General features: G+C 45.4%; 1 protein-coding gene across 3 annotated transcripts in view; it reads right to left on the bottom strand.

Moving 5' to 3' along the window:
• The window catches only part of LOC140463333 (uncharacterized), a 150,830-nt gene that overhangs the window by 37,575 nt on the left and 86,366 nt on the right, over positions 1 to 26,889 (bottom strand). For all 3 annotated transcript variants that reach the window (XR_011954659.1, XM_072557139.1, XM_072557140.1), the window contains exons 7-10: positions 25,762 to 25,807; positions 22,275 to 22,365; positions 4,149 to 4,290; positions 875 to 979 (exon numbers count right to left, since the gene is read on the bottom strand). Coding sequence is in view for 2 of the 3 variants with exons in the window: in XM_072557139.1 (XP_072413240.1) it covers positions 875 to 979; positions 4,149 to 4,290; positions 22,275 to 22,365; positions 25,762 to 25,807 (384 nt within the window). In the remaining variant the exon portion in view is untranslated. The remainder of the gene's footprint in view (positions 1 to 874; positions 980 to 4,148; positions 4,291 to 22,274; positions 22,366 to 25,761; positions 25,808 to 26,889) is intronic.

Raw genomic sequence — 26,889 nt, 5'->3', positions numbered from 1 at the left:
TTAGAGGACTTGACCGTGTCTAGGACCACAGGGCTTAATCTCAGAATAAGGGGTTGCATGTTTCAGACAGAGGTGAGGAGGAATTTCTTCCATATGTTGTCAGGCCTGGACTCCAGACCCACAGTGAGCTGGTTGACTCTTAACTGCCCTCTGAAATGGCCAAGAATCTGTAGAATTCTTTACCGCAGAGGGGTCTTGAGGTTGGGTCCTTAAGTATAATCAAGGCTGAGATAGACAGATTTTTCATCAGAACAGGAATCGAGGGTTATGGGGATAAGGCAGCAAAGGGGAGTCGAGGATCATCAGATCAACCAAGATCTATTTGAAAGGCAGAGCAGACTCAACGGGCTGAATGGCCTCCTTCGGTTGCTATGACTTATGGCCTTCTAGAATACAATGTTGAAGGAAGTTTCAATCAAAGCCTTTGAACTCATGAGAGGTTTGGACAACATAGATGGGGGAATCTGCTCCCCCTGGTGGAAGGTTTGAGAACTGGAGGATATTGGTAAAAGAAGGAGGAGGATACTAGGGAACACATTTTTAATGGATTAGAAAGCACTGAGTGAGTGGAGAGGCAGCCTCAATTGCGAATTTCCAAAGTGAATTTGATAAGACCCTGAAAGGAGAAATCTTGCAGGGCTGCACAGTAGAAATGGCTAAAGTCCTCTTGCTGAAGTGTAATACAATGATTATACAATTCATATGCTCCACATTACAGTAAATCGCAGCAAGAAGTTTTGATGATAATCCATGCAATTAGGAAATCCATGCAATTACGGACAACAAGTGAGAAAGTAATTATTTTTATATGAGTTGTCTCGATCATTAATTTTTCTAAAATCAGCAAAGATTTGAGTAAAAGTATCTACTTTACCATCAATCTAAACATACGAACTTTGAACAGTTCCTTAACAGCATCATCACAGTCTTTATCGAGCTGCAAGACCAGTTCGAATGCAGATTCTGCCTCAGCATACCTCTGTAAGAAGAAGGCCTCAGTGTTAGATTCTCAATCTCGCTGTTAAATAATCCCAAGTCTATTTGAAACATTCTTATCCTTTTCTTCTTTCTGCATCCAACTTGATGTGAAACCAAGGATCTCTCTGTCTCTTTTCCAATGGAATTGGAGGAGTCCTTGACAGTGCTCTCAAGTGACAACAGGCCATTCTGTTATTCACATACTTAACATGGGTACATTTATAAAACACTTTTCATGCAGTAAAATGTCCCAAGTTATCAAACAGAATTTGACATGCCTGAGCATTTCCCAAATTCATTCTTCTGGCATTCTGTTCCTCAGCTCCAAACTCACAAATCCCAACTCGCTGCACTCACTCGGGAGCTTTCTATGCCTTGGCATTTTTGCTCATTTTAAGATCTTTCTTAATCCCGATGACAGTGAGACTTTTGACCCTTGGCTGCTATCTGTATCCGTGCTGTCTGGGAGGGCACTGTAGAGCTATCTGGTGAAAGAATCATGCCTGGTCTTCCCCAGTCTACAATGGGTCAGTGGATGTCGTTGGTAACTGACAGGGTAATGGTTCAACACAATCGAAGGATAAAGCTGTCACTATTTGAGGGGGAAGCGGTGGCCTGTTTCTGGGCTAGTATTGCAGAATCCCAGGTGAATGCTCTTCGTTCAAATCCCACCGAGATAGGTAAGTAAAGTGTCGGGACGTTAATGGTATGGTGTTAGAGACTTGATCTCTCAAACAGAAGGTGCGGGCTCTCTCTCACCCAGTCCATAAGACCATAAGACATAGGAGTGGAAGGAAGGCCATTCGGCCCATCGAGTCCACTCCACCATTTAATCATGGCTGATGGGCGTTTTAATTCCACTTACCTGCACTCTCCCTTAATTCCTTGCGAAATCAAGAGTGTGTCAATCTCTGCCTTGAAGGCACCCAACGTCCCGGCCTCCACTGCACTCTGTGGTAATGAGGCAGTCCAGAGGTGTTTCATACACATTGGACCAGTTTCATTAAAAGTATCTATCTGGCTGCTCTTGTGGATAGCTGTAGAATCACTTTTGCCTCCACCATTTGCACTGGGATTCATTAGCAAGGCAGCTATATGTCTAAGACTAGACGGCATACATTTAAGGAGAGGAGCAAGTGGATTAGAGGGTTTCTAAGCAAAATAATTTCAACAAGACTGGGTACATACGTGAAACACACTGTCCAAGAGGGTGATGCAGGCAGGTACCCTCGCAACCTTTAAGAAGCATCTGAGTGAGCTCTTAAAAAGCCAGGACATAGGAGGCTATGGGCCAACAGCAGGGAAATGGGATTAGTGTAGTTTGGTCAGGAGGAGGAAGTGAGGACTGCAGATGCTGGAGATCTGAGTCGAGAGTGTGGTGCTGGAAAAGCACAGAAGGTCAGGTAGCAGAGGGGCATGGATAGGATAAATAGACAAAGCCTTTTCCCTGGGGCGGGGGAGTCCAGAACTAGAGGGCACAGGTTTAGGGTGAGAGGGGAAAGATATAAAAGAGACCTAAGGGGCAACATTTTCCTGCAGAGGGTGGTACGTGTATGGAATGAGCTACCAGAGGAAGTGGTGGAGGCTGGTACAATTGCGCCATTTAAAAGGCAACAGGATGGGTATATGAATAGGAAGGGTTTGGAGGGATATGGGCCGGGTGCTGGCAGGTGGGACTAGATTGGGTTGGGATATCTGGTCGGCATGGACGGGTTAGAGCGTAGGGTCTGTTTCCATGCTGTACATCTCTATGACTATGACCCTATCTGAGGAGCAGGACAGTTGACGTTACAGGCATAAGTCCTTCATCAGCAATGACAGAAGGACCTGTACTTTGCTGTATGTCTCAATAATAGTAGAATTATAGAATCCCTAGTGTGTGGAAGCAGACCATTGAGTCTACACCGATCTTCGAAGAGAGTTCCACCCAGCCCCCTACTCTGCATTTCTCCCTGCTAACCCACCTAGCCCGCATATCCCTGAACACTATGGGTAATTTCCCATGGCTAATCCACCTAATCTGCACATCTTTGGACTGTGGGAGGAAACCAGAGCACCCAGAGGAAATCCACGCAGACACGGGGAGAACGGGCAAACTCCACACAGACAGTCACCCGAGGGTGAAATCGAACCCAGGTCCTTGGCGCTGTGAGGCAGCAATGCTAACCATTGAGCCTCCCTGCTACCTTGAGGGAGGGGGATAGAAGAAGATCATTAAGCGTGTGTCAGCTCTTGTGAACAGCAATTATAACATTAAAAAGACATCTTGATGGGTACATGAACAGGAAGGATTTAGAGGGATACAGGATTAGTGGTGCTGGAAGAGCACAGCAGTTCAGGCAGCATCCAACGAGCAGCGAATTCGCTGCTCGTTGGATGCTGCCTGAACTGCTGTGCTCTTCCAGCACCACTAATCCAGTATTTGGTTTTCAGCATCTGCAGTCATTGTTTTTACCTTTAGAGGGATACAGGTCAAATGCTAGCAAATGGGACTAGATTTATTTAGGATATCTGGTTGGCATGGACGAGTTGGACCAAGGGATCTGAATCTGTGCTGTGTATCTCTATGACTCTAAATCCCTTTCGAAGTCTATGACTGAGTCTGGACCCCATAAGACTATTCACTGCTTTGGCTTTCTTAGGTGTGGTTCTTTCACAAGTTACCTTCAGCTTTTGGAGGTAGACTCACTTTATTAATTTATCAAAATCCTTTGTGATTCTAACCACTAACAAGGAGCACAGTTTGAGGATGATTCAACTAAATTGCTCATTTGTTGCTCATCCAGTGTCCAGGTCAAGTCTTTCACCGACTCAGACACGTGCTTCTATATTTGTAGCAGAATGGTTATCATCACAGAACAGACCAGGAGAGAGCACCATGTTGTGAAATTTGAAGTTAAATTAAATTAACAAATCTTGAGGAACCCCTTCCAGCCCCATCTAACACCCCTCTCCATCCCATCTTAAATGTTCATCTTCCTCTTGATTATACACCCCCTCCACATCCCACATTCCTGCCATTTAGCTACCCACACTCCCAACCTCTGGCACTGATTCATTGTGTAACAAATGATTAGTAAAAGGATATGAAACAGACGCAGGGAAAGAACATACAAAATCTAGAGTGGATCAATGAGCTGTCAGCGTCTGTGGTGGGTGAATACATTCACCTTTATTCCAACGAGTGCTCTTCCCTTTCGGAAATAACCTTTCGGCCAGTCATCAGCGAGTCTGATGGAGGTTTCAGCATCTTCTAGTGCGAGATTGTACTTGCGAAGTCTGTCATAGCAATAGGATCGATTTCCAAAATACCTGCACATGCAGCAACAATTTTATTTAGAAACCATACAGCAGGCATCCTAGCAAAAAGTTACTCAGAATCACAGCATTGTTACAGCACAGGAGAAGACCCTTCAGCCCATCATCCCTGCACTGGTTCTATCCCCTATGGCTAATTTTCTGCCTTCTCCTCACATGACTGTACACTACCTATATCCAAATAATCATCCCATACTCTCTTGAATGCATCAATTGAAACTGCCTCCACCATATTTCCAGATAGTGCATTCCAGACCTTAACAAAAAGTTTTTTATTTTCCTCACATCACCCTTGCTGCTTTTGCACACCTTTTTAAATGTATTCCTCTCGCCTTCATGTCCCTTTTAACAGTGGGAATATCTCCCTATCTACTTTGTGAAGCCCGCTCATGATGCTGGAAATCTCTACCTGATCTCCTGTCAGCCTTCATCTCTCCAAGGGAACAGTCCCAGCGCCTTCAGTCTGTCCTCGTCACCCCGAAGTTTCTCATTGCTGGAACCGTTCTTATAAACAACTCTCTCCAATGTGTTCACATCCTTCCTATAATGTGGTACCTTCAACAATATATCTAACAAGTGTCTTATACAAGTTCAACGTCACCTCCTTGTTCTTGCACTCTACACCCAGTTATGGATCAGACCAAACCCCCTCAAAATATATTAAGAAGATATCCTAGTCCCTTTTTTTATTTTAAAGGTAAGTGCCAGGTGTTGCGTTCCAGATGCAATTGGTCAAACTGTCAGTCTTGAAGCAGTAGACACTTTATTTATATACTCTACTTAAAAAGCAACAGAAGGAAAATGAAAGTGGAATAACTTAACTCGGTTGGAAAACTTAACAGAATAATAGATTATTTAATTACTAAACAGTAACTGTTCCAATACAGTAACATCCCAGAAAGACAAACTTGACAAAGGCAAATTCAGTAAACTAGATGTAGCTCTCCAGTCTAGGAGGACAAATATTAAGGGAAAACTCTGGGAAAGAGAGACAGACAGAGAGATAGAGAGAGAGAGAGAGAGACAGACAGAGAGAGAGAGAGAAAATAGCAGGGAGAGATTACTTTCAAACCCAGCAACTGGCACTGAAAAACTAAAACTAAACATCCTATTTCTGTAGGAGCTTTATCCCACCCATTCAGGCTGCTTCTATTGTTCCTACCAAAAAAAACCCCAAAGCTGCACAAACAGTTTATTGTATTGGCTCTGACTACTCCAATTGGCTCTTCTCCCAACCTTTCTTCATAAAAACACCCAGGACAAAATACACTTCTTAAAGACATAGTATTGTAACAGTCCCTAGTAATAAAGTTGAGGATGCTGAATGCTTTACTAACTGTTCTCGTTACTTGTCCTGCCACTTCCAATGGTCTATGCATGGATATATCCAGGTCCCTCTGTTCCTGCAGTCCTCTTTGGATTATGCATTCTATCTTACATTGTCTTTCAAAGTTCTTCTTAACAAAGTGCATTATCTCTCACTTCTTTGCATTGAAATTCTTCTGCCTACTCTTCCAACTTTGCCTATTTCCTTTGGAGTTCCACATTTTTCTCCTCATGGGTTACAATTCTTCCAAGTTTTGAGGCATCTGCAAACTTTGAAATTTCTCCGTACAAACCAAGATCTGGATCATTAACATACATCTACATCTGGATCATTAACATATTGTAATGTTGAGGAAAGGTAATGAAAATTTATATTTCAATGGAGAATGGGTGCCCCAGAAGGCACTGCTCAGGTAATTCAAGAGTCCAAGAAATGCTGAAACCTAAAAATATGTTTGGCCTGATTTTACATCATACCAAGGATTCAGAAATTCAAACCGAAACAGAAAGTTTTAGAAATAATTGGAAGCTTCTGTGGACAGAATCAGAAATTCCACAGCACCAGGTTATAACCCAACAGCTTCATTTGAAATCACAAGCTTTTGGAGTGCTACTCCTTCATCAGGTGAAGTAAGTCTCTTCTGAACCCTCTCCAGTTTAATACCATCCCTCCTATAACAGGGTGACCAGGACTGGACACAGTATTCCAGAAGAGGCCTCATCAACATCCTGAACAACCTCAACATGACGTTCCAACTCTGAAACTCAAAGGTCTGAGCAATGCAGGCAGGTGTGCTAAGTGCCTTCTCAAGCACCCAGTCTGTATGTGATGCAAACTTCAAACAATTATGTATCTGAGCTCTCTGTTCTACAACACTATGCAAGGGGCTACTTTTAATTGTGTAAGTCCTGCCCTTGTTTGTTTTACCAAATGCAACATCTTGCATTTATTGAACAAGAGGTCTTTCAAATTACAAGAAATCTAAGCAGAGGAGGTAAGGAGAAGATGTTTCTAATGGCCACTGGGTTAAGAACCACCGGACCCAGACTAAAGGTGACTGACAAAAGAACCAGAGATGACAGGAGGAAAACCTTCTTAACAGCTATCTAGGTTTCAGTGAGGGCTGCAGATGCTGGAGATCAGATATGAGAGATCAGATATCAGATATCAGATAGGAACAGGAAAATCAACGTTGCAGGCCGGAGCCCTTCATCAGGAATGAGGCCTCTGATGAAGGGCTCCAGCTAGAAGCATCGATGTTCCTGCTCCTCGGATGCTGCCTGACCTGCTGTGCTTTTCCAGCAATACACTCCCAACAGCAATCTAGCTTTGTTCAATATATCGCTTCAGTTGCATAGGACTGTAATCTTTTGCTATAAATTCTTTGTCTTATGATCTTCCTCCACAGCCACCAGATGAAGTAGCAACGCTCCAAGAACTAGTGATTCCAAATAAACTGGTTGGACTATAACCTGGTGTTGTGTGATTTTTAACTTTGCTGAAAATGTGTTGCCGGAAAAGCGCAGCAGGTCAGGCAGCATCCAAGGAGCAGGAGAATCGACGTTTCGGGCATGAGCCCTTCTTCAGGAATCATCATTCCTGGAGAAGGGCTCATGCCCGAAACGTCGATTCTCCTGCTCCTTGGATGCTGCCTGACCTGCTGCACTTTTCCAGCAACACATTTTCAGCTCTGATCTCCAGCATCTGCAGTCCTCACTTTCTCCTCGATGATTTTTAACTTTGTCCACCCCAGTCCACCACCAGCTCCTCCAAGTCATGGATTATTTTTTATAACAGAGTGAGTAGCCAGGAGCTGGAACGGACTGGGTGGAAAGACAGCAGATTCAACTGGAGCTTTTGGAATGGAATTCAGGATTTTCATTTGAAAAGAAAAAGAGTGCAGCGCTCTGGAGGAAAGGTAAGGGGCAAGGGGAGAAGTAGAAGTAGCAGGACTGCTCTTGCAGAGTGTTGGCATGGGCTCAATGGGCCAAACAACTTCCTAATGACCTCTAACCATTCAATGTTGACTGCCTGGGAAACTCATGTTTTCATCAGTTTTAGTAGTAGACTTGCAGGTAGATAGGATAGTGAAGAAGGCATTTAGTATGCTTTCCTTTATTGGTCAGAGTATTGAGTATAGCAGTTGGGAGGTCATGTTGTGTCTATACTGGACATCGGTTCGACTACTTTTGGAATATTGCGTGCAATTCTGGTCTCCCTGCTATCAGAAGGATGTTGTGAAACTTGAAAGGGTTCAGAAAAGATTTACAAGGATGCTGCCAGGGTTGGAGGATTTGAACTACAGGGAGAGGCTGAACAGGCTGGGGCTGTTTTTCCTGGAGCATTGGAGGCTGAGGGGTGACCTTATAGGGGTTTATAAAATCATGAGGGGGTATGGATAGGGTAACGAGACAATATCGTTTCCTTGGGTTGAGGGAGTCCAGAACTAGAGGGCATAGGTTAAAGGAGAGGGGGTAAGATTTATTAGGGACCCGAGGGATAACTTTTTCACACAGAGGGTGGTGTGTGTATGGAATGAGTTGCCAGAGGAAGTGGTGGAGGCTGGTACAATTACAACATTTAAAAGGCATCTGGATGGGTAAGTGAAGAGGAGGGGTTTAGGGGGATATGGGCCAAGTGCTGGCGAATGGAACTAGATTAATTTAGGATATCTGGTCAGGATGGACGGGTTGGACCAAAGGGTCTGTTTCCACGCTAAGCATCTCTACGACTCCAGTAATACTGGATTTAGGGAAAGGAATTATAATACTCCACTCCTGAGTGGTGTTACGGACCAGGCCAGACCCCCTCAAAACATTTCAAGAAGGTAGGCCAGACTCTAACTTTGCGAGTTGTTTTAAGTGGGTGTAGAGTGGATAGTCCAGGAGTGATGCAGCTGGCTCAACCACTTCGTTTTAAACAAAACAGAATGTATTTAGAAGAATACCAAATGAAACACAAACAAAAGAGAACAGAATACAGAATAATTTAACTTATCTGAAAACCCAACAGATTATCCCAATTTAATGATGCTGTTCCAAATTCCTGCAACAATCCCCATAAACATCCCTTGGCAAAAACAGGTACAATCAAACACAGGGTCCTACAGGAGAGAGAGAGATGTCAGAGCGATTCAGCATGGAACATCTTCTTCCATGGAGCCGTTTCTTTGACCAGCAGCCTCAAACTGACCAGCAGCTCTGAACAGCCAGAATACTAAAACCAAACTAAAGTAGAGAAAACCTGAGCTGGGAGAACTGGCCACTCTCCTTCCATTGTACAAGGGTTTGTTTAAAGACTTAAAAGCTTCTTCAAGTAAATAAACCCAGACATTTCGGAATCTATCCATTTATGACCCCATTGAAGACAAAACCAAGGACAACCTAACCTTGTTAAAGGAGCAGCATCGTCATAGTGATCAATGGGGAGTGTGAAAGGAGTGAGAGGCTGTTTGGTGTTGCTAACACGGATCAGATTCGGGAGGATCCTGGACCGAGTTATCGTGCAGCTTGGGTCAATATAGAGCCCCCAAACGCTGCCCAGAAATGCAGGCAGTGCAGCAAACCAACAAGCCATCACTTAGCAGAGGCCACATCTCCTCTTCAATCATCAGCTCACCTCACTTTGAACCAAAGTTGCAGTTTAGAGCAAAGACTGGATTCCCCAGGACCCTCTGGCTCACTTTGGAGCCGTATTGGTTCTCACCTCGAACAAGCTCCTCCGCACACCACAACACAAACGGAAATCTCTGAAACTAACGCCGGAGTCTGGGTGCTGCTCAACTGAGCTCTCCTCATTCCAGTTTGTGGCATTTCGCCAAGCATTCTCACCCATTGAGAGAAATCACAGAAGCACACACACGCGTTGGACCATGTCTGGGGCAGGAGGGACGTGAACCCGACCTTCTGAGTCAGAGGAGGGGGACGGTACCACTGCACTATAATGAGTGATAAGCGAGCTAAGTGGAGGAGGTTGAAGCCCCAGCAAGCACTCATCAAAGGATGCTGAACTTTTAACATTACTCCTTCATTTTTCCAGTTTATATTAAGGACTTCAATGTAAACTATTAGCTTATTTCTTTATTTTTCTATTTATTCCATAAAGGTAATACTTAACCTTTTAAAGGGATTGAGTTTAAAAGCAGGGAGGTTATGTTGCAGCTGTACAAGGTGCTGGTGAGGCCACACCTGGAGTACTGTGTGCAGTTTTGGTCTCCTTACTTGAGAAATGATGTACTGGCACTGGAGGGGGTACAGAGGAGGTTCACTAGGTTGGTTCTGGAGTTGAGGGGGCTGGCTGATGAGGAGAGGCTGAGGAGACTGGGATTATATTCATTGGAATTCAGAAGAATGAGGGGGATCTTATAGAAACATATAAAATTATGAAGGGAATCAATAAAATAGAAATAGAGAGGATGTTTCCACTGGTGGGTGAGACTAGGACAAGAGGGTATGGCCTCAAGATTAGAGGGAGCAGGTTTCAAACGGAACTGAGAAGGAACTTCTTCACCCAGAGGGTTGTGAATCTATGGAATTCCCTGCCTAGAGAAGTAGTTGACGCTATTTCAGTAAACATTTTTAAAGCTAAGGTTTATTTTTGAAAAATAAAGGAATTAAGGGATAGGGTGAGAGGGTGGGTAAGTGGAGCTGAGCCCACTAAAAGATCAGCCATGATCTTATTGAGTGGTGGGGCAGGCTCGAAGGGCCGGAAGGCCTACTCCTGCTCCTCGTTCTTATGTTCTTATATGTTCTTACCAGTTTGCACCAGAGTTTTTTTTTATATCTTTGTACCTAAGGTGGGTGTGTGTGTGACGGCATTTGACATTTTTTACTGTAATCCTGTACTTGAGTACATGTGACAATTACATCTAAATCTTGAACTTCTAACAACCCTAAGAACCCATCACCAGATGACCCATCTGACTACTTAAGCAAATAAAGTATGAGCACTGCCCATTAGGGTTGTATAACATAACAGAAATGTTTGAGGACTCTGGGTCTATATTCAATAGAGTTTAGAAGGATGAGGGGGGAATCTAATTGAAACTTATGGAATACCAAATGGCCTGGACAAAGTGGACATTGGGAAGATGTTTCCATTGACAGAAGAGACAAGGACCAAGGGCACAGCCTGAGTAAAGGGAAGACCCTTAGAATAGAGATAAGGAAAAGCCTCTTCAGCCAGAGAATGGTGACTGTGTAGTATTCATTGCCACGGAAGGCTGTGGGGGCTAAGTCACGGAGTATATTTCAAAGAGAGATGGATTGTCAAGGGGACCAAAGGTTACGGGGAGAAAGTGGGAGAATGGGGTTGAAAAACCTAACAGCCCCAATTGAATGGTGGAGCAGACTCAATGGGCTGAATGGCTTAATTTCTGCTCCTATGGTCTTATAAAGTGGATAAAGGGGAGGGTATCCAGTTGAGTAGCAAAAAGAGAGAGACAGATTATTATCTGAAAGATGTAAGCTGAGAGAGGGGAATGCACAATGTGACCAAAGTGTTCTTATACACCAGTCACTGCAAGTCAGCAATGCACCTGCAGCAGGTGGTGAAGAAGGCAAGTGGCACGCTGGTATTCACAGCAAGAGGATTCTGAGACAGGAACAACGATGGCTTGCTGCAATTGTCCAGGACCTTGTTAAGACCACATCCGGAATGTTGTGTACAGTTTTAGAGTCCTTGCTATAGAGGGGGTGCAATAGAGGTTTACCAGAACAATGGGATGGCAGGACTGACGTATGAGGAGAGGTTGAATTGGTTAGAACTATATTCACTTGAATTCAAAAGAATGGAGAAGGAATCTCATAGAAACCTATAAAATTCTAACAGGACTAGACTGGGGAAAGACATTCCCGATAACCAGGGAGTCCAGAACCAAAGGTCATCATCAAAGGAGATGAGGTGGGCCATTTAGGATTGAGAGGAGGAGACATTTCTTCGTCCAGGGAGTGGGGAGCCTGTGGAATTCTCTGCCATAGAAAGTGGTCCAGGCCAAAACTTTGAATGCTGTCAAGAAGGAGTTAGATATAGGCTAAAGGGATCAAAGGGGCATGGGGAGAAATTGGAAACAGATTGTTAAGTTGGACAATTAGCCATGATCACCCCTTTAACATTTTGGTGAAGATCTGTTGCTCAGGTTGTAGATGAGGTAGTTGGTGGGTTATCATGCAGAGGTCTCATGTTACCTAGCACCGTAACCCAGCAACTCGGCAAAGCTAACTACCTCATCATCACCTCTTCTGTCAGGCAGAAAATACAGAAGCTTGAACACACGCAACGACAGGTTCAAGAACAGCTTCTTCCCTGCTGTTATTAGACTACAGGGAAAATAGCCCCAGCCTGTTCAGCCTCTCCCTGTAGCTCAAATCCTCCAACCCTGGCAACATCCTTGTAAATCTTTTCTGAACTCTTTCAAGTTTCACAACATCTTTCCGATAGGAAGGAGACCAGAATTGCACACAATGTTCCAACAGTGGCCAAACCAATGTACTGTACAGCCGCAACATGACCTCCCACCTCATGTACTCAATACTCTGACCAATAAAGGAAAGCATACCAAACGTCTTCTTCACTATCCTATCTACCTGCGACTCCACTTTCAAGGAGCTATGAACCTGCACTCCAAAGTCTCTTTTTTCAGCAACACTCCCTAGGGCCTTACCATTAAGTGTATAAGTCCTGTTAAGGTTTGCTTTCCCAAAATGCAGCACCTCACATTTATCTGAATTAAACTCCATCTGCCACCTCTCAGCCCATTAGCTCATCTGGTCCAGATCTTGTTGTAATCTGAGGTAACCCTCTTCGCTGTCCACCACACCTCCAATTTTGGTGTCATCTGCAAACTTGCTAACTGTACCTCTTATGCTCGCATCCAAATCATGGGTATGTGAATAGGAAGGGTTTGGAGGGATATGGGCTGGGTGCTGGCAGGTGGGACTAGATTGGGCTGGGATATCCGGTCGGTATGGACGGGTTGGACCGAAGGGTCTGTTTCCATGCTGTACGTCTCTATGCTGGATGGGGTCCCAAACTTCATATAATGTTAATTTTGCTTTGTGCATCTTCTGTGCAGTTGTAACCCGTACGCCTCACTCTAAGCTCCCTATGATTTGTATTTCCTATGATCTGCCTGTATGCTCGCAAAACAAATCTTTTCACTGTACTTAGGTACATGTGACTACAATCAATCAAATCAAATGATCATAATGAAAGGGGTAGCAGACTCAAAAGAATTAATGGCCTACCCTACTCCTGCTTTCTAAGTTTCACCCGACAGTCAGTTTAAAGCCGTGTATACAGTCCCCATACACCGATTGGTCAGACACTCAGCCAATTGAGGTGGAACACATCCAAACGGAGCAGCTCACTATTCCCTCTGTACTAATGCGTGTGCCCTCTGAGTCAAGTCCCCTTCTTCCTATCGCAAACCTGAAAGAGCCTGCTCCTGAGCTGTAAGATTCTAATTTCAGAGACTGCTCGATTATCTGCAGGTAATTACTCCCGAAAAAATACACACACTTCTGCTGCATAGACAAAGCGAAAATTAATCACATTAATCCTGGAAATTAGTTATTGAAAGAGTATTAAGAACACGTCAATCTTCCTTTCAGGTGAGACTGACTTGGTTTTCGGTCTCAGTTGATAAATGCCAATGTTATGATAAAGGAAATCAGACACAACCAAACAGAGTTCCATCAGTCTGACGGTGCGAATAAAATGTTTTTGCTTTGTGATTCATGATTAAAATTTTACTTCGCCACAATGCACTGACTTAATGGTTTCTCGGCTCATGCCCAGCACTATAAACAATTCCAAGCACGTTAGTGAGGGAGCTACAGCTTGTCCCTGGCATTGCCAACTCTCAGTTATCCGATGGACCAGCCAGTGGACCCAAGTCCTTCACTCACTGGAAACAGGATGGCAGGTGTTTGGGGGAAAGTGGGATCCTCCTCTAAAGGAGTGCTTCCGGCTGCCGATAGTGGGGAAGAGACACAAAAACTGCAGATGCTGGAATCCAAAGGAGACAAGCAGGAGGCTGGAGGAACACAGCAAGCCAGGCAGCATCAGGAGGGACAGGCAGGAGGCTGGAGGAACACAGCAAGCCAGGCAGCATCAGGAGGTGCAGATGTGAGGAAGGGACAGTCACCACATCCCACAACATTGTTTTCCAAGACATCAGGAAAGGGAAAGCAGATTCCAAGATGGTGACTGCAGAGTAGGCAGCATCCAGGCTCCTCAGCCCAGAGCTCATCTGTCTACCCACTTTTTCTTTCTTCACTTTCCTCTCTTTTTTTCCAAAGATGTTAAAATGTTTTTTTTTAAATAAACTTTATCTTGGAAATGGCTAATGCCCAGAATGGGCTGGAGGCCCAGAGTGGAGCATTGCGGGTTGGAGGCCCAGAGCAGAACAGGCTGGAGGCCCAGAGTGGACCAGAATGGGCTACAGACCTGGAGCAGAGCAGGCTGAGGCCCGGAGTGGAACAGAGTGGGCTGGAGATCCTGAGTGGAGAGGGCTGGAGGCCCAGAGTGGGCTGGAGGCCTGCAGCAGAGTGTTTAAGACCTGGAATGGGTTGGAGTCCTGTGGTGGAGCAGGATGAGAACCGGAGAGGAGTAGGTTGGAGGTCTGGAGCGGAGCAGGGACAGTTGGTGGATTGGGTTCTGGCACAGGCGATCAGTGGTTTGCGAGCTGAGTCAGACTACTTGTGGAAGGCTCCCACGGTGACCTACTGCAATGTAATGTTTATCTGCAATTTGTTTATCCGACTGTAATGTTTATCCTTTTTAACTTTGTCTTACTTTCTAATGTATACCATGAATCACTGTAATGTCATTTGTTTCATCTTTATTTCTCTATTTTGTATCTAAGATTTGTACCTGAGCTGGCACTGTGAGGGTACAAGTGACAATAAACCTAATTCTAATTCAGATAATGGAAGAGTGTTTTTTTTAATAACAGTAAGAAGGGTGAGGCAGACAGGATTTTTGGTGGCATCTTACAGACTCTGAAAGGCTCTAAACCATCAAATCAGCTTGTAACACATAGAAACTCTTTAATCTCAGGGGAGTCAAAGCTCTGCACCTTCAGTCCAGATGAACAATAGGCAGTTGAAGATTTTCATCTCTCACTTGTCAGGACAGATGTCAAGTCTCAAAGGGAACAACAATTTATATTTCATGAGAAAAGACTGGTTGGAAACGCAACACCTTTTTTTAAAAGTGCAGCTTAAGCTGTTGTTTCCTTTGTGTAGTGATTTGAACAAAAGCCAGGTGGATCTCACTGACTACAACATCCTTGATTGGGGTTGTTAACCTGGGCCAATCAGGGAGCCCTGGCTGACTGATGTAAACAGGAGAGGTGCCCTCTGAGAAAGGCACTGCTTGTCACTGGCCACTCGGGTGTTTCCTTTCTTCCTGGTGGTGGAAAATAAATAAAGATTTACACACACGTTGTTCTTCACTGAGTCAGACACTTGCACATACACGGCATAGGTACTGGGGAAAAATAAGCACTACCGCTGAAGATAAAAAGAAAGCAAAAGAAAAAGAAACAAAAAAAAAAGAAAGGAGCACGCGGTGTCGACTAACACCCTCAAGATTTTCAGGGAGAGGTAGGCAACAGGATGTGCAGTGTTTTATTTCTCCCTCTGATTCCATTTTGATTTAGTCCCTGCCCTCTCCTTCACCTTTTTGATCACTCAGCATCGCGCTGTGATGAAGGTAAAAACAATGACTGCAGATGCTGAAAACCAAATGCTGGATTAGTGGTGCTGGAAGAGCACAGCAGTTCAGGCAGCATCCAACGAGCAGCGAAATCGACGTTTCGGGCAAACTTTTGCCCGAAACGTTGATTTCGCTGCTCGTTGGATGCTGCCTGAACTGCTGTGCTCTTCCAGCACCACTAATCCAGTAATCGCTCTGTGATGAGCAGGGCTTGTCACTGGCCACTCGGGTGGGTTTTTTTCTTCCTGGTGAATGGAATATGAATAACGTTTTCTGCACTCGAATTTTCTTCTACACCTGCACACGCACAACACGGGTACTGGGGAAAAATAAGCACTGCCGCTGTTGGGCGCTACTGTGGGGTTTACAAAACACATATGTTAACAGTGACTCTCCTCAGTCGAGGGGCTGGCTCTGAGCTGGCTGGTCAGAGTCCATTCACTGTAGCCATGTAAGTAAAGGATGACATGGTTAATGGGATACCCGCTTGTTGTGCAGTTATTTCACTTTGAAATTTGGTACTCATGCAGCTGTGTTAATCTGTCCTAACTTTGACAATGTGGCAAGTTCTGTACCACCAGGCAATCTTTAAGTCTTCGATTTTAGTCTCTGAAGATCACTGATGAATGGAGAGGGATCTCAGACTCCACGTAACTGGGGCCACTTGAAACATGACACTCTGATGGATGTATACGTAACCAAATAGTTTAGTTTTGGCCCAGGCATTACATTGTCTGTCACTGCAGTACATGCATGTACCAGGAGCTGGAATAGACATCTATTGAATCTTTCAGCACTACTGATCCACATCATACAGGAGTTAACATAAACATTGCAACATCAGGTACAAATATCCTGCTGAATGTATCACGGCGAACAATCACCTGCACTGAGTCAATGTAACCTCTGGCCAAGCAATGAGGCACAGACCAACATAACAACAGGGAAGTCCTGATAGAGGTTTTCAAAATCATGAGTGGGGCTGGACAGAGTGGATGGGGTCCAGATTGTTCCTGAGAAAAGAACAAGACGACATCGATGCGCCAATGAAGCAAGGGTTGTGGGAGATAACATTTCTTCACGCAGCGAGTGGTTAGGGAATGGGCTGAAAATGTGGTGGAGGCAGATTCAGTTGAGGCACTGGAAAGGGACATTGGATGATCATTTCGATGGAAATGGTATGGGGAAAAGGCTGGAGATTAGCACTAGAGGATAGTATTGCTATAGACACAATGGGCCGAATGTCCTCCTTCTGAACAGCTATAATTCTGTGATCAGTTTGAAGACCATTGCTCAGGCCCAATAATTTTCCTTCCATCACCATCATTGAGATGTTCATTAGTCACATATACTTTTGGTGGACCCTGTCATGTGAAAATCTGATGCTGAATTTGCCAGCAGACGCACGTCAAAAATAACCCATTGAAATTTGGATAATTCTGAAAGGAATTGGGCAATAGGAAATGTTTATGGCAGATCCACCCAAATTACACAGAGCAACAATGATTTAATAACAAGAAGTAACTAGTTTGACATAGAACATACCCATGGTTAATGAAATGTTTCTGGTGAAAAGTCCTAAGAATTAAGAACCAGCTACAAACAGACCATCTCAGGATCAGCAAACTCTTTTGGGAGTCACCATTCCCCCTGTTTTCATGGTTTTGAAAAGTCAGCTGAGCAATCATTTCGATGGCCTAAGTGAGTCGATCATTTCAGGAACAGGGCTGAGGAATCACAGGATTCTCACACACACAATTAATTTGATCAAAGATACTGAAACAGACACAATTAAATCAAACTGATTTCTGTCACTTGTTCACCCTCTGGACTCCAGATCAGAAACCAAGCCCAACCAGGCCTCATCAATAAGACAAAGATTGATCATCAAGCAGAGTGTGATTGATATTCTCGACAGTGCCTGAACAAAACTCCGTCGCCTGAATTAAATGACCACAGAGCAACAGAAAGCAGCGCTTTGATGAATGCTGCGCTCAAATTTTAATGATATTTTTCATGAAGTAAGCTGGGAGGGACATGGACTGAGCCTATGCTGCTGAGATTTAACAAGTCCCAAGTTGTCAATTAGTTGTGACACCACATTGCAAACCTGCACAGCAGCACGTACTGCACAGAGGCCACCAATTCAGCTCCTGTGCTATTTATAAGCCTGCTCCCAACTGTATTCCACAACTACACCACCATTTGTTCAGCACAGGGAATCAGGGATAGAGAGGAATTGCTACTGATCCTTAGCACACAACCAGATGCCTATACTGCACATGTGCCTATAGTGGCTCTCTGCTGAAGGACTTTGGAACCAATCCCATTGCCCTGCTCTCTCCTTCCATCTCCAAGAGTTTGCTGTCCTTGATTTCAATAACCTCACCCCTGGTTTCCAATCTCTCCATGACTTCACCCCTCCCCACCTCTCTAACGTCCTCAGACCCCACAACTCTCCGAGTTCTCTGTGCTCCTCTTGTGCACCTTCAATTGCTTTCGCCCCACCATTGGTGCCTGTTCCTTCAGCTGCCTGGTCCCCAAGCTTTGGAATTCCCTCCCTAAATCTCTCCACCTTCTCAAGTCCCTCTTCTCTCACTTGAGAACTTCTTAAAATCTACTTTGTCAACCCCAAGCTTTTGGTCATGTGAACAAATATCACTGTATGTGACCTAGTGTCAGACCTTGTTGTAAAGAGTATTGAGACATTTATTAAATTTTTAAAATTTACTTATGGGATGTGGGCATTGCTGGCTAGTCCAGCATTTATTGCTTGTCCCCAATTGCCCAGAGGCTAGTTAAGAGTCAACCACATTGCTGTGGGTCTTGAGTCACATGTAGGCCAGACCAGATAAGGATGGCGGATTTCCTTCCCGAAAGGATATGTGTGAACCAGATGGGATTTTCTGACAATCAACAATGAATTTATGGTCACCATTTGACCCTTAATTCCAACTTTTTTTTAATTGAATTCAAATTCCACTATCTGCCATAGTGGTGTTTGAACCCAGTTCCCCATAACGTTAGCTAACCTTCTGGATTAATAGTCCAGCAAATAATATCACGAGACCATTGCCTCCCTGAAAGTTGTCAGCCCACCTCTGAAATTGAACTGTCCTTTTAAAGCCCATCTCATCAGCTGAACCTTTCTCAACTCTGCTACAAATGGCAGGCAGCAGTGAACACTGAAGGCTTGTGTGGGACTGACATGGCAGCAAGTCCCAAGACATGGCTGAGGTTTGTACCAACTACTTTCAAACAGTCTTTACAACTGAGGATGTTACTCATCCTCTCACACAGAGGGGATGCTGGAAGTGAACCTATGAATATGGAGTAGGCCATTCAGCCTCTCCATCCCAGTCTTCCACTCAATAAAACCCTATGGTGGCTCAGTGGCTAGCACTGCTGCCTCACAGCACCAGGGACCCCGGTTCGATTCCAGCCTTGGGTGACTGTCTGTGTGGAGTTTGCACATTCTCCCTTTGTCTGCGTGGGTTTCCTCCGGGTGGTCCGGTTTCCTCCCACAGTCCAAAGATGTGCAGGTCAGGTGAATTGGCCATGCTAAATTGCCCGTAGTGTTAGGTGCATTAGTCAGAGGGAAATGGGTCTGGGTGGGTTACTCTTCGGAGGGTCGGTATGGACTGGTTGGGCCGAAGGGCCTGTTTCCATGCTGCAGGGAATCTAATAACTAGAGAGAAAGGGAAGTTGACAGCAGTGGGGAGGGCAGCAAAACTGGAGAGAGAAAGATGGAGGAATAAAGAAATAGAGAGAAAACAGAGGGAGAAAGATGATATGAGTTCTCATTATTCTCTTCTTTCTCTAAAGAATCGCATGCATCTTAAGATGCAGAAGGAGGCCATTTGGCCCATCCAGACTACATCAGCTGTTCATACCAGTGTCATTACTCAGTGTGGATCACCTTCCCTCCTTGAGTGAAGGGTAAAAGAACAACAGATAGGACAGAAGGGAGGACAAGTAGAAGAGAGAGAAAGAAATAAAGAGAGCTGGGCTTGGGTGGGGGAGAGGAAAAGCCTGTTGGGGTCTCATAGGTTGATGAAGTGAGATTATTCCCTGCAGCCAGTTAGATATTACTGTGGGGAGTGGTGTAAGAGAGTTGTGACGGAGTGAGATTGATCCCTTGAATATTCCTGAGCCCTAACTAAATGTAGCTGATGGTATCTTTAAAATTATTAGTTGAACAACAGTGCCCCCAGGTGTCAGGATCCGCAGTATCACTCCAAGGTCCAAACTATTCCAGCCATTCATTGCCAATCTGAGAGCTGGGCTGATCAGTGACAAATTAACAAAAGCTGAGTTTATTTTGATTTACGATACTGTTAGCCCACACCACAGCTGACATTCAGGGGCTCATTCAGGGGTAGTGTGCGAATTTTGATTATGAAGGGGCGGGAGGAGCTCAGAAATCCAGAACTCCCCCACAGGTGTCTTTCCTCAGGAGAGGAGGAGGAGTAGGAGTAGGCCATTCAACCCTTCAAGCCTAGTCCTCCATTCAATATGATCATGGCTGATCATCTAACTCAGTCTGCCCGTCCCTGCTTTCTCCCCCATCCCATTTGATCCCTTTAGCCACAAGAGCTATGTTTAATTCCTTCTTGATACATTTGCTGTTTTGGCCTCAACTATGGCAGTGGCAGTGAATTCCACAGGCTCACCCACTCTCTGGGTAAAGACATTTCTCCTCATCTTAGTACTAAGTGGCCCATCCTGTAACTCTCAGACTGTGACCCCTGGTTCCGGACCCCCAGTCATCGGGAACATCCGACCTGTGGTTACTCTGTCAATTCCCCTTATAATTTTATAGGTTTCTATGAGGTCTCAGCGAACCCCCGGCCCATTGTTCTTTAACTCCAGGGAATATGGTCCTAACCAATCCATTCTCTCTCCACAGGCCAGTCCCACCATCCCAGGAATCAGTCTGGGAAACAGAGAGATTCCCAACTGCAAAGGGTTTCCAGTCGGGTGGTTAAACATTGGTTTGAGTCCACAGGAGCTGCCTTGGAGATACCGTGCTGGGAATGCGCAAGTTGGCTCTACATAAGGTACATTCGAGTCTGAGAGAGACAGGCACTCTTTTTAAAACCAGAAATTGAATCGAGGGTTATGGGGAAAAAGCAGGAAAGTAAGGGTTGAAAGTTATCAGATCAGCCATGATCTCATTGAATGGGAAAGCAGATTTCATAGGCTGAATGGCCTATCTCCACTGCTATGTTTTGAGGTAAAACCATCACATGGAATCCCCACAGTGTGGAAACAGGCCATTGGGCCCAACAAGTCCACACCGACCCTCCGCAGAGTAACCCACCCAGACCCATTCCCCTGCTCTATTATTCTACATTTACCCCTGACTAATGCATCTAACCTATACATCCCTGAACATTATGGACAATTTAACATGGCTTATTCACCTAACCTGCACAACTTTGGACTGTGGGAGGAAACCAACTCACACGGACACTAGGGGAATGTGCAAACTCCACACAGACAGTGTGGAGGCTGGGATCAAACCCGGGTGCCTAGAGCTGTGAGGCACCAGGGCTAACCACTGAGCTATCATCATTTGCTGCCCATCCCTAATTGCCCTTGAACCAAGTTGTTTCCCGTTGCTTTCAGAGGGCAGTTAAGAGGCAACTGCATTGCTATAAGTCTGGAATCACATGTAGGCCAGACCTAATAAGGACGGCAGATTTCCTTCCCTGAAGGACATCAGTGAACTAGGTGGGACTGTTACAACAACAGAGTTTAGTTTCATATCACTGAGATTAGCTTTCAATTCCAGATTTGATTCGTTGTATTTAGATGCCAGTGGCTCCCGTGTTCCTGACTGACCCTAACCCTAATTACTCCCCCACCACTGCCTCCCCGCCTCCACCAACAGCCCTCTGGGTAACTAACCCAGTGACACTACCATGATGCACCATTTCCTGTGTGACTGGCAGTGTCATCTTTCAAAGAAGATTCTAGAGATTGGGGCAGCTGCCAAGGTGCAGGGGGAAAGACCACTGCCTGAGGTCTTCCTGCTGAAGGTAAATGGGGTTCCGTTCAGTTATTGGACACACCCAGTGCTTCGCATATATGTAAATATTAGTAGAGAGAAACCTCGATTATCTGAAGGACATAGGAGGGAATATTTCGTGTGGTTAATTGAATTCCGAATAATTGAATGCTGAGTTTAGCCAAGCATTGGGGAAATTGTGATCTTGCCAGATAATCCGACATTTGGATAATTCCTTTGTATTTTTATTTTGTTTTTTTTCTAATAGAGTCAAAGTCCAACGTTTTGTTTGTTTACTTGACATTAGATTAGATTAGATTAGATTACTTACAGTGTGGAAACAGGCCCTTCGGCCCAACAAGTCCACACCGATCCACCGAAGCGCAACCCATCCATTCCCCTACATTTACCCCTTTTGCCTAACACTACGGGCAATTTAGCGTGGCTAATTCACCTGACCTGCACATCTTTGGACTGTGGGAGGAAACCGGAGCACCCGGAGGAAACCCACGCAGACACGGGGAGAATGTGCAAACTCCACACAGTCAGTCGCCTGAGGCAGGAATTGAACCCGGGTCTCTGGCTCTGTGAGGCAGCAGTGCTAGCCACTGTGCCACCGTGCCGCCCACATGCTACTGTACAGAACCAAACTGTTTTGTGTCAATACACAAAGAGACTATTTTTTTGTGAATAAAGTATATTTTTGAAATAAAGGAAGTATTCAAAAGAAGGTTCCACCTCCTGGACACTGATTGGTTATTGGTCTCTTACACCGCCTCAGAAAACACAGGACTTTGACCAACCAGAGCTGGTTATCTTCTTTGCATCCCCACCATACCACCCGCACCCCCCCACCCCCCCCCCCCCCCACCCCCACACAAACATTCCAGCCAAACACAGCCTGGGTAGTTTCATTACCTGTGATCCTTGGGATCAAACTGGACAGCCTCTGTAAAGAGTTCCACAGCCTCAGAGTAGTAGCCTTGTTTGACCAGGTCAATCCCTTGCTCTGCAAGGTACAACAGACACTGAGTGAAACTAGGAACACAGACGCTAAGATGTGTTTGCTTGCCCTGACTGACAGCATTCCTACTGGATCCCAGCAACCTCACTCAGCTGGCTGGACGGCTGGACGGCTGGCCTGTGATGCAAAACATCACCAACAGCATGGGTTCAATTCCCATCACCGGCTGAGGTTCCCATGAAGGACTCTCCTTCCCAACCTCTCCCCTCGCCTGAGGCACGGTGACCCTCAAGTTAAACTCACCCTCAGTCATCTCTGTCCAATGAGTGGGTGAGAGAACAAGGTGGTGAGTGGGTCTGGGGCGGAGGCACCCAGTGGACTGGGCGAAGACGAGACTCAGTACCTCACCCCACCCTGGGACCAGTCCCAGAAGGGACAGCAGGCAAGATGGAGGAGCACGCTTCCTGAGACTGCACAGGGTACGAGGGAGGAGGACAAATGGATGGGTGAGAGGGGAAGAAGGGGTGAGGGAGAGATCGGGGGGAGAGAGAGATGGAGGGAGGGGAGAGAGAGAGAGATAGAGGGGAGGGATATTATGTGGGAGAGGTGGTGCGTGTGGGGGAGGGGGTGTGTGATGGTAGGGGTATTATATGGGGGAGGAGGTGAATGTGAGGGGACGGGGAGTGTGTGAGGGAAGGGGGTGGGGGGGTGGGGAGGTATGCACGAGGGGAATTCCAACAGCTGATAACATTCACCGACACAAGGTCAACATTCACTCTCTCCCACTCTGCCTCAGTCCCCTTCCCCTTCCCTCATAATAGGGACTCAGGGCCTCGACGGTCTCACTCTGAGCTATTTCTTAACCAAGTTGGTGAATCAAAAATGTTGTAGTCATTTGCTGCTTGGCACTTTTGTATTACTCATCTTTATTTCTCACTCACTGATTTAAAACAATCAATTAATTGCTTTGGAATTGTGTGAGATTTTTTCTTAACTTCATGTTTACTGCTCGTCAAACCTGATCTACTTGACCAAAAGAGAAAATGCTGGAAAATCTCAGCAGGTCTGGCAGCATCTGTAAGGAGAGAAAAGAGCTGACGTTTCGAGTCTAACTGACCCTTTGTCAAAGCTACAGATGCTGCCAGACCTGCTGAGATTTTCCAGCATTTTCTCTTTTGGTTTCAGATTCCAGCATCCGCAGTAATTTGCTTTTATCCTGATCTTCTTGATGTTTACTCACTGGTGCTGTCACAAAATGACATGCCCCTGCACCTTCCCATTCCCCTATGGGGAGCAGCCTGGTCTACATCAGTGGGTCCCTCCTCCCACCTTCACCTGCCCTGGGCTGGAGCACCCTGGTCTACATCGTGGGTCCCTCTGTGACCAGGAGCAGACACTGAACAAGTTTACTGAACAAGAGTTCAAACCTAAACTGAGAAATAGTCAATGCAATGGCCACCTTCCCTCTCACTCCAATCCACAGGTCACAACCCAAAAACGTTTACAAGTTTGGAAAGAAGATGGAGTGGAGACCTTTCATTTTCGGGAACACACTGCTGCTAGGTTTTTAACCCTCCACCTTGTTATTTGAGGTTGTGAACAGCAGCTCATGGCTGGCTCTCTCCTCTCTGATGCCAAAGGTTCTGGGTTCAAGCCCATAGTCCACAGAAAACAAGACCCACACTCCCAGTTCCGCAGGGTCCGCTGCCTCCTTCAGGTGAGACCAAAAACTGAGGTCCCATCTGACTGCCCCCTTCCCCCTCCAGGTGGGCACAGAAAGATCCCATTTTCAAGATTAGCCATGAAGGTTTCCTCCCCCCCAAACTGTCCACGACTCATTGCACAAATAAAACCTCAGATAAAAGTGGTTTAATCTGGCCTGTGGCTGCTTGTGGGCTCTCCCTGTGCACAAAAATGGCTGTCACGCTTCCCACATTACAACAAGAACTACATTCTTCAGAAAGTACCTCAGTGGTTGAAACACAGACTGGAACATCCTGAGCTTAAACACTAAGACACGTACAGGAACATTAGGTCAGGTAGGCAAACAGGTCAGAACATCCGAACGGAGAGATAGACGGACAGATTGAGACACTGAGATGGAGAGAGAGAGAGAGAGGCAAAGGAAGAAACTGAGAGAGAGATCGAGAGAAACAAACAGAAGGAAAGAGTGACAGTGAAGGATAGAAAGAGAAAGATAGAGAAAGATAAGGTGAGACAGAGACAGAGGCAAAGACAGAGTGAGGGAGAAACAGAGCAACAGAGTGAGATACTAAAGGAGAAAGAGAGAGTGAAAGAGGCAGAGAGAGAATGAGACAGCAAATAAGAGAGACAGAGACAGAAAGAGAGACAAAGAGAGATACAGAGAGAGAGGTGGAGAGACAGAATGACGGACAGAGAGGGAGGCAGAGAGAGAATGAGACAGGAGTGAAAGAGGCAAAGAGAGAACAAGAGAGACAGAGACAGAAAGAGAGACAAAGAGAGATACAGAGAGAGAGGAAGAGACAGAATTACAGAGAGAGAGAAAGAAAGAAAGAGAGAGAAAGTGAGCAAGTGGAAGCAAGGTAGAAAGATTTAAGGAGGGAATCGCAGAGCTTTGAACCCGGGCAGCTGAAGGCGTGGCCACTAATGCATGGAGTGATGAAGACCAGGATTGCTCAAAAGACTAAACTTGGAAACGTGCACAGGTCTTAGAGTTCCAAGGTTTGGTGGGGAATGATGCCATGGGGGAAAGGTTCGAACACTGGGAAGAGGGTGTTAAAGTCAGAATAGGGCTGAACTGGGAGCCTTGCCAGATTAACAAGCACAGGGGCTAATGGGCAATCGAGACTGGGTGAGAGTCAGGGCACAGACAGCTCCGTTTTGGGGTGGAGGGCAGAGGATGTGAGGGTGCACAGTGGAATAGCCCGGGTCAGAGGGAACAGAGACATAGGAGAGGGCTTCCACAGACAATGAGCTGAAGCAGGTGTTAGAAATGGGTCAAAGTTACAGAGACAAAATTCAGTGAGAGGGGTGATGGGTCAGTGAGAGGGGTGATGGGTCAGTGAGAGGGGTGATGGGTCAGTGAGAGGGGTGATGGGTCAGTGAGAGGGGTGATGGGTCAGTGAGAGGGGTGATGGGTCAGTGAGAGGGGTGATGGGTCAGTGAGAGGGGTGATGGGTCAGTGAGAGGGGTGATGGGTCAGTGAGAGGGGTGATGGGTCAGTGAGAGGGGTGATGGGTCAGTTTTGGAGTTAGAAGGTCACCTTGCAAAATGAGTATGTTTCACCATTGGACAGGAGTCAGAGGGGAGAACATGAAAGGCTGAGGGGCAGGAATTATGAACCGCATTTCCTACAATTAACGCTTCCAAAGAGACAAGGATTCACGTTTAATGTGGAGAAAACAAATGATAAACTTAAGATTACAAAAACAGTTTAAACGTCACTCTGAAATGACCTACCAGCCAGTTGCCTGCTTTTCAATATTAATGGATCCAAATCACTGAGCTGAAAAGTCAATTTAAAAGCCATTGATTAAAAATGGGCTGAATAAACACCCTTTATCTAAAGGACACAAAATGTACCATAAAATTAACAGACAGCAAAAGATCAGAGAATAGGCAACAGAGGGGCAGGTGAAAGTATGCATTTCACACATAAATTCCTCAGCTAAATCCACTAAATTAATTTTTAAAAATTCATTCACAGGACGTGGACAGCATTTATTGGCCAAAAGGCAGATAACAGTCAACCACATTGCTGTGGGTGAGGAGTCACGTGTAGGCCAGACCAGATAAAGGCAATAGTTTCCTTCCCTAAAGGATGTTGAGTGAACCAGATGAGTTTTTACAACAATTCACAATGGTTTCATGGTCATCACTAGACCCTTCAGTCCAGATTTGTTTTTTTTTTAATCACCCTGTCAGGATTCGAACCCAAGTCTCCAGAACATTTCCTGCAACTCTGGATTAATGTAAAACAAAAAACTGAGGATGCCGGAAATCTTAAACAAAAACAGAAATTACTGGAGAAACTCAGCAGGTCTGGCAGCACCTGGAGAGAGAAACAGAGTTAACATTTCAGGTCCAGTGAGCAGTTCTGAAGAAGGGTGACTGGACCCGTACCACTAACACTCTTTGAGCTGCACTGTGGAGGAGTGAATCCTACTTTTTAATCGTCTACCACACAAAATGAACTGGCAGGGGTCAAAGAAACCAGCTTCCAAAGAGAGAGAAAGAGAGAGAGAGAGAGAGAGAGAGAGAGAAAAAGGAACAAGAGAAAACATAGTGAGAGTAAAAGAAAGAGAGAGAAAGGTCAGTATTCACCCAGGAGGTGGCTATGGAGGATAGTGAGATTAGAGGGGAGCATGCTAATATGCTCGGGCATTTTGAGATCAAGAAAGAAGTGATGTTGGGTCTCTTGAAGAGCCTTAAGGTGGATAAGTCCCCAGGGCCCAATGGTGTCTATCCAGGTTACTGAGAGAGGCAAGATAGGAGATTGCTGGACTTTTACCAAGACTTTCACCAAAATTGGAGGTGTAGTGGACAGCGAAGAAGATTACCTCAGATTACAATGGGATCTGGATTAGA

The sequence above is a fragment of the Chiloscyllium punctatum genome, chromosome 38 (genome assembly GCF_047496795.1).
Source record: "Chiloscyllium punctatum isolate Juve2018m chromosome 38, sChiPun1.3, whole genome shotgun sequence".
NCBI lineage: Eukaryota > Metazoa > Chordata > Chondrichthyes > Orectolobiformes > Hemiscylliidae > Chiloscyllium > Chiloscyllium punctatum.
Note: the sequence above shows the minus strand (reverse complement) of the source record. Positions and strands in the feature narration are given on the sequence as shown.